Raw genomic sequence first — 7,861 nt, forward strand, 5'->3', positions numbered from 1 at the left:
AACTCTTGTTTTATTTTTGTATTGTTTTATTGGATCTTGTTTAGTCGATACACTTATTTGTTTTAGCTCGTGCTCATTTGATTTTGCTATTTTGTCTCATCTGTTTAAGGAAATAGGTAGCTGATATATTGCACTTTTACCTTAGCGCTAGGTATACTCTTGGTTGCTTGTTTTTGCAGGAAATGCTCTTAAGACTTCTGGTGATTAGTAGTTTCGTTCCCTATGTTGAATGCACTTATTGTAAGTCGCTTTGGATAAAAGCGTCTGCTAAATGACTGTAATGTAAATGTAATGTATAAACCATTTGTATGTTTAATATTGTTCATGCCACTTAATTCAACAGGCCTAACATTGTAATTTGAACCTCATGTTCAACAGTTGGGAATTAATAACTAATTAAATAAATAAATAATTCCACAAATTACATATTATTTTATTGATTGAATATTATTAGTCAGAAATGTAAATAGCACATACAGTAAGACATTAAAGCTAAAAGGGTAACAGAACGTAACAAAAGTTACCCTTTTAGCTATGTCGATTAATACGATATGTCGATATTAATCGACATATCGTACAAAAACACAATAATAAATGTCATCAACAAATACAAACCCTATTATGTACAAAACAAAAGAGATGGGAAAATTGCAAATAACACTTACTGGAATCATAGCAACCGGCGTTGCCATGTCCGCTTATTATAAGCGACTTTGGGCTTGTTTTTCTGTAAAGTCGCATATAAATATTGGTTTGCGGGTTGCGGTTTTGCTGGGCTTGTTTCCAAAGTGTAGTTGATTTGGGGGCTTGTCTCTATGGGGCACTATTTTCACCGGTGCCCCATTTTTATTTATTTTTACTATTTTTAAAAACCTTTTCAAATATTTCAACACGTTGTGAACTTGTAGATTGGCTACTTGAACTATTTGAAAATGTTTTTAAAAATAGTAAAACATGCCAAAGAAGTTTAGGTATAATGGGCAAGGCACTGGCAAAAATAGGGCCCAAAGTGTAGTTGCGTATTTGGGCTTGTTAAATGTTTAAAACTTTAACCCAGGCAGTGGTTCTCAAACATTTTCATGATGTCAAGCCAAGGACCCCCACATTAATATGTATTTGTCCACGTAACGTCGTACGGTCGCACCCCCATCTAAAAGTATTTTGTGACCCCTGGCTTTGATTGATTTGATCTGATATTTTCAAATATCCGACGCTCATGTGTTACTGTTTTGGACTTGTTTTCATAAACCTAGTTGCTTATTTCTCTCATCAAAATCTGGCAACGCTGATGACAACCAAATGCGCCTGCGCGTTGGCCGGGCGGAAAGCGTAAGTGCGTCGGGCGGAAATGGTAACATCCTTTCTGCTCGCGGACAGCCATCATGGTGAGTTCGCCACGAAGTGTTAGCTTTTACAAAACCACTTTATTTCTGTTATTCCCCGCTATTGGCGTCTGCAAACGATAAGGACACGCACTTTTGTTACTTATACATTTGCTACATGCATTTGTGAGGTTCTTGAAGGTTATACAATAACATAAATACATAATAAAGTGAACACATAGCTGGGAAATGTCGGATGTCGCTTGCGCTACAACGTGGTCCCACCAGGGCCGACAGACGCGTCACAGTCTTATGTTTCTATTTGACTGATATTAAAAAATGTCAACGTTACTTGGTGATTAAAACACTTAAGACTCTTTTTTTTTTAAACCTGGAGCTAGATCCGTCCCCGTAATTCGTCTAAATGGCTAACGTTATTCGTTAGCATAGGCTATGCTAGGTTCTAACCCTGTTTATATACATGGTAGATGTTTAGCCTTGGCTCAAGACGGTCATAATGATGTATGACAGACAGTCTTGTATCAAGGCTAGGTAGAAGTTGAGATAATTACAATGCTGTTATTTCAAATTGCACCTTTGCATACGAGGTAATGTCTTACCTTGGATTTTTCTTTTATGTAAAGCGCTTTATAACCGTTTCAATGCATTGTCGTAAGCCAGTACTTTTTCGTGCCAAATGGATACATATATGGACGCGGACCCCCATCTGAAAATGTATTGTGCCAGGGACCCCCAGTAAAGAAGAGTTATGTTTTTAAAATAAAATAGTGTCCACACATTTTCCATATTTTTGAAAAACTTTTAAACTGTAGATTACAAGCTCGCAGCTACTACAGATCTTGAAGATCTGCTATTTTGTGATAGCTAAGTATAAATGGATAAAGTGGTTATAATGATTGTGATGTTACATGAACTACTTTGGCTGGGGACCCCCTGGAATCCCCAAGGACCCCTGGGGGTCCCTGGACCCAACTTTGATAACCATTGCTATAAGCGGCATAGTTTAAATGCATGCATTTGCTGTATCAGGTAATTTACACTGGAAAACCTTTTGAAAATATATATTTAACATTTAGCTGCAGGGCCCGTCTTGCCGAGCTCCACAAATGATAAATGCAAGTTGGAAAACTGTTCTTCTTGATGAAACCTAAGACTCTGTATTTTTATCCCTCAGGTGTTCAAGCGTTTCGTCGAGGTCGGCCGTGTCTGCTACATCTCCTTCGGGTCACATGCCGGCAAGCTGGTGGCCATCGTAGATGTCATTGACCAAAACAGGGTGAGACCTTTGTCCACTGAAAGCCACTTTAACCCATTTAGACAGGGAACTCTTACACTTAACTATACCTTTCAATCTGGGAACCCCTTTTGTAGTTGTTGCTAAGCACAGTATATAGCTACCTTTTTTTTTTGTACATGCAAGTTTTTCTGAAAACTTGGGTCAGGATTTAGAAGGCGTTTTTAGAATCGGCCTCATGTCTAAATGGGTTGAAGGATACTTTTTATGTAACGGAATGATAACTTTGGCAAGTAAACTGTAAAATCGTCAATTTAACTCTGCATGTACAAATGAACCCAAATACATCTGACGGTCCTTTTCCTGATGGTCCATTTGGCTACATTTGTGCACTCTTTGTGTAATAGATAAACACGTTTTTACTGCAAACATTTATATAAAACTCTCCTCTTTATAGGCTCTGGTAGATGGCCCCTGCACAGGTGTGAGAAGGCAAGCCATGCCTTTCAAGCGCATGCAGCTCACTGACTACGTGATCAAAGTACCACACAGGTAAGTGACAGCACTGGTGACATGATGTCCAGTAATCTGAGCATAACATTGTATCAATAGTCATGAGCATTATGTTGGCTATTTATGCTTGCTGAAGCACCAGTGTGAGGTATATAAGAAATTAGGGGGCGTGGGGTGGAATGTAATTGCGTTAAATTGGTATCGTTGTCATTCTAGACGTCTTAAGGGTATGGTAACACATGCGCGAATGCGTGGTAGTGGCCAACTTCTGCCGGGGTGAAATCTGTGTTGAAGTGCACCAAATGATGCAAATATGCTTCGCCACCAGAAGCTTCGTCCCTTCGCTCTAGCTCTGGTTTGCTATTGCTCATCTCACTAGTCTTAACAAGTATCTCACACTATAAGAGCATTTCAGATTTGGAGCTGGACATTTTTAGGGTATCTGAGATAGCTCGAAGACCCTCAAATGGACCCTCTGGTCCGTCCATTTTCCTGTTTTTTTTTTGTGTCTTGGGTAGGAAATGTAGTATGCGCTTAGTGTAAATATTTACGCATTGTTAGACATTGGAGGGAGACTCAAACAAACTCAAAATCCTACAAGTATACACAATCAAAGATTTCAAGAGATTGGAAGCTCCTTGCTTGCAAAAAGTGAAACTCTTGTTTGAGCTACAAAAGAACATAACTCAATATTGGTGCATAAAGAACAGGCGATCATTATAAAACACATAAATGGCTACTTACAGCATGCAGGTACGCAACAAATTTCTCAGGTAGCATAAAGGCAGAATCGTTAGGTGGACCCTAGAAATAAAACGGGAAGTGACATGAGCTCACCTGGGGCAGACAAATATAATCAAAACACTTGATAAAAACATACACAGCCAGATAGAAAAATACGTAAAATTATAATTAGATCTATCAGAAGCTTGGGTAGTGGACAGTTGTACAACATGCTCTCTCTCCTCATAAATTGCTATGTTACTGTACTGTCCCAAAGCAAAACTAGGCCAAAAATGATCTTGGTGACAAAAAAGGTTACCAATATAAGATTTTGCTTTGGCCATAGAAAAAAATTAACATGGATGTCTTACTGGCATGGTCAGCAGACGATCCATCCCTTCGCTTGCTTAGACTGGAAGTGAGCTGGATCGTAATATTTAATTTGCACATGTGTGACCATAACTTAATAAAAATACTAAAGACCTAAGACATCAGCTGCATGAATGCAATTGACTATGGCAGGATAGAAAACGGCATTAGCCTGTTATCTGCATATCACTCTGTTCGCTTTCTCTACCATCAGTTCTGTATGTGCAGTAAAAGTCTGCACAGCTATAGCTAGCAGAGAGATGACAGTGCATCCACCTTCCTACAAACTGACAATATAAAGCTATTGGGTTTGATCATTTATCTTGGACCAAATATACTGCCTGATGGGTTGAGCATTGGCATCGAACTTCAATCTTATGGAAAGGAAATTATTGAAGCAATTACTGGAATAACCACCACAGTTTGATTGTAAAACTTGATTCTGATATCATGAAATCATTTTACTACAGGTAATCTGTGAGTGACTGTAAAATGCATTATTTATTCCTGCTGTTATTACCAGTGGCTTATGTCTTGTTTCCACACAGTGCCCGTCAGAAGTTTGTGAGGAAAGCCTGGGAGAAGGCAGGAGTCAATGAGAAGTGGGCCGAAAGCAGCTGGGCAAAGAAAATCGAGGCCAGACAGAAGGTAATGCCAAGAGAAGACCGCACAACTTGCGCTCACATCACACATTGTTTTTTTTTTATTCTGTTCGCTCATTGACATGAGGTGTGCACACTACAGTCACATAGACAAGGTTGACAAGATTTTTCACCTGGAGATTCCCGACAGAACAATACATCTTTGTTAATTCCTGAGAGGCAATTGGATTTGACTTGGATATAATAAAAACAGAAACGCGTGCACAGAGATGTACAGTAACAAATAAACCAAAGCAACTAAAACGACAACATAAAATTGTAAGAGCCATGTGTGGGACTGGAAGTGTGATTTTGACTGCCAAATTGGACAGACAAGGACGAGCAGGTTGCCATTAAACTTGTGTGCATGCAGTATCTGGAAAGGTGATACACTTCAAACGGTTATATTTATAACATGTTTTAAATTGGAACTCCCCATTGGAAAGCATACCATTTCTGTTTAATCACAATAACCAACCAATTGTGCATGTTTCATGTTAATCGTTGGCAACCGTTTAATAAAAACAAACTTGAGCTGGGATTTTGTATTCACATCATGCAAACCCTGTTACCGTGATGTATAATCTCAGGCACATAAAGCTGTTATGGGGAGGTGGACCCGAGAAATAAAACGGGTTGTGACATGGTCACCGAGTCAGACAAATAGAACATAATTAAAACACAAAAAAATCAAATTATTAACTATATCAGAAGCTTGGGAAGTGGACAGTTGTACAACATGCTCTCTCTCCTCATAAATTGCTATGTTACTGAACTGTCCAAAAGCAAAACTAGGCCAAAATGATCTTGGTGACACAAAATGTTACCGATATAAGATTTCACTTTGGCCATAGAAAAAAAAAGAAGCTCCAGAAAACCAACAGGCAATGCTGGGTATTGTAGGGTATTGATATGGATTGCTTGTAGCTGAAATGTGTTATTTTGGGTATTTTTCTCAGTAAAAAAGGCTTTTCAGTGTATTTCTTTGCTGCTGATCTGTAACTTTGACTTGTCCTTGTCTTTGCAGAGGTCCAAAATGAGCGACTTCGACCGCTTCAAAGTAATGAAGGCCAAGAGGATGGTAAGTTTAAGAGAAACACCAAGGCACTGCAACCCTTTTCTAGCAGCTGCTTACAGCCTTTGTATTTGTAACCTTTTTTAATTCTTGACCCATATTTATACATTCTTCATCAGAAATTGCACCTTTTGCACTTCATTTTTTAAATATGAACCAGTGTGTACTAGCAAAAAAGCTTTGTCTTCTGTTGTAGCATTTCTTGTATTTTGAGATCCACCATTCTGAAGATAAAAGGCAAAATTCTACTTGTTAGATAATAAAGTTTCTTATTTAATTTTGATCTAAACCATGTCTTTCTGTGTTCACTCTGCAGAGGAACAAGATCATCAGGACTGAAGTGAAGAAACTGCAGAAGGAGGCTGCTGCAAAAAAGTGATCTCTTGTTTTGGTCTTGTTTCGAAATAAACAATGTTGACTTGTTCATTGTTATCCTGTCTCTTTTGTAAATATAACTTTACCTGATTAGTTAAAAGTAGGGTAAGTGATAATTCTTGATTACAATAAGTGTTAAATGGCTCTATAATACTGATGGTAATCATTGCTATAGAGTGTTTGCTCAGTAACGGGTCTCCTTGTCTCCAACGCTTTGATAAACAATGTATTTTCAGTATCGGTGTGTGTCGGTATTCCAATTTTATCCAATCAGGAGGGAGACTGGATACAAGACAAACTAGTCAAATTGGGAGAGGTGAGAGGTGAGACAGGAATGCACAGACAAAATTTAAAATGGAATATTATAAAATGGAAGCTGATAAATGGGTACACAATCATGATTTGCTGAAATTGGCAACCGATCTGAAAATGTATTTTCTGTTTATTAGAGAGACAGAGACCCCAACACTCAGTGATTACTACCAGACTATAGAGCTTTACATTTTTAATAAAACCTTTTTTGTTTAATGTAAAAAAATATATCACATGGCCTACTTAATTTACAAAAATGAATGACCTAAATGTTAATGAACATGTATGTGGTGCTTAAAAGGATTAAGCATGATATAGACTTGAATGACAGTGTTGTGACGAAAGGGCAGCAAATGTCTGAACATGTGTTCCGTTTTAGCTGCTTTCAGATGCCTTGTAGTGAACTTAGCAACATTCAGGCATGGTGTGAGGTCTCTTACAATAATAGAAATATTGTTGTTGGGTCAACTTTACTTACTTGGGGTACTGTGTTCTATGGAACTATGTGTTCATTTTTCAGCTGGTATTTTATGGGAGAAAATCGTTAATGTAATTGTATCCCTGTAAAACACTTTTGGAATAGAAATGGAGTGAGCTCTGATGGCCTCCCATTAAGCATTTTATGTCAAGTAATGTGAGATGACTGCTCTTGAGTTTTCAGTGTTGGGCAACTTGACCTGAAAATGGATAGATTCCACACAGGGCTTTTGGTTGCTTTGCTTTGTTTTGCAATTTACAGCCTTCTTTTGGCATGTTAAGATAGATAAATGAGTCGGATGATTTATTTTACATCCACTAGATGGCAGCAGAAGGTAATTGTATAATCTGACTTTGTAGGCCAAAACCAAGTATGAAAGTAACACTAGTGTTTTAAACTAAGTGAATACAGGCCTACACTGACTATATCCTAGAATAATAATTATTTAAATAATAAACTGTGGACTGGCATAATTAGACCTTGAGCACAGCATCTCAAGACATTAGAAAATAAAAAGTGGCTAAACATTCACATTTTATAGACAATTTTAAGCAGTGTTTAATCCCAATACAATATTTTTCTTCATTTTACTGATTGAGATCCCAGATTGAGCTGTGTTAAATTCTCGTTTCCTCTAGGGCAGTGCTTTTTCAGCTCTGGACCTATAGTTAATTGTATTTACCTGTTAGACCTGGAACAGCAGGGGGGTGCAATTAGGAAACTGCCAGTTGATAGCCTAGAATAAAATAAAAAACAGCAACAGAGGATTAAAGGGTTGAGAATCAACCACGTATGTGC

General features: G+C 37.9%; 1 protein-coding gene across 1 annotated transcript; it reads left to right on the top strand.

Moving 5' to 3' along the window:
• Positions 1-1,333: 1,333 nt before the first annotated feature.
• Positions 1,334-6,322, top strand: rpl14 (ribosomal protein L14). Its single transcript, XM_080442886.1, has 6 exons — positions 1,334-1,385; positions 2,518-2,619; positions 3,035-3,129; positions 4,731-4,830; positions 5,851-5,904; positions 6,215-6,322. Exons 1-6 carry the CDS (start codon positions 1,383-1,385, stop codon positions 6,275-6,277), a joined length of 417 nt encoding a protein of 138 aa, XP_080299012.1. The 5' UTR covers positions 1,334-1,382; the 3' UTR covers positions 6,278-6,322.
• The last annotated feature ends 1,539 nt before the right edge of the window (positions 6,323-7,861 follow it).

The sequence above is a fragment of the Gymnoscopelus braueri genome, assembly GCF_963280865.1.
Source record: "Gymnoscopelus braueri genome assembly, chromosome: 11".
NCBI lineage: Eukaryota > Metazoa > Chordata > Actinopteri > Myctophiformes > Myctophidae > Gymnoscopelus > Gymnoscopelus braueri.

Excerpts from the sequence above, each read along its gene's own strand:
- rpl14 (XM_080442886.1), top strand. Across the intron at positions 2,620-3,034 it reads ATGTCATTGACCAAAACAGG|GCTCTGGTAGATGGCCCCTG; the intron begins GTGAGACCTTTG and ends TCCTCTTTATAG. Across the intron at positions 5,905-6,214 it reads TAATGAAGGCCAAGAGGATG|AGGAACAAGATCATCAGGAC; the intron begins GTAAGTTTAAGA and ends TTCACTCTGCAG.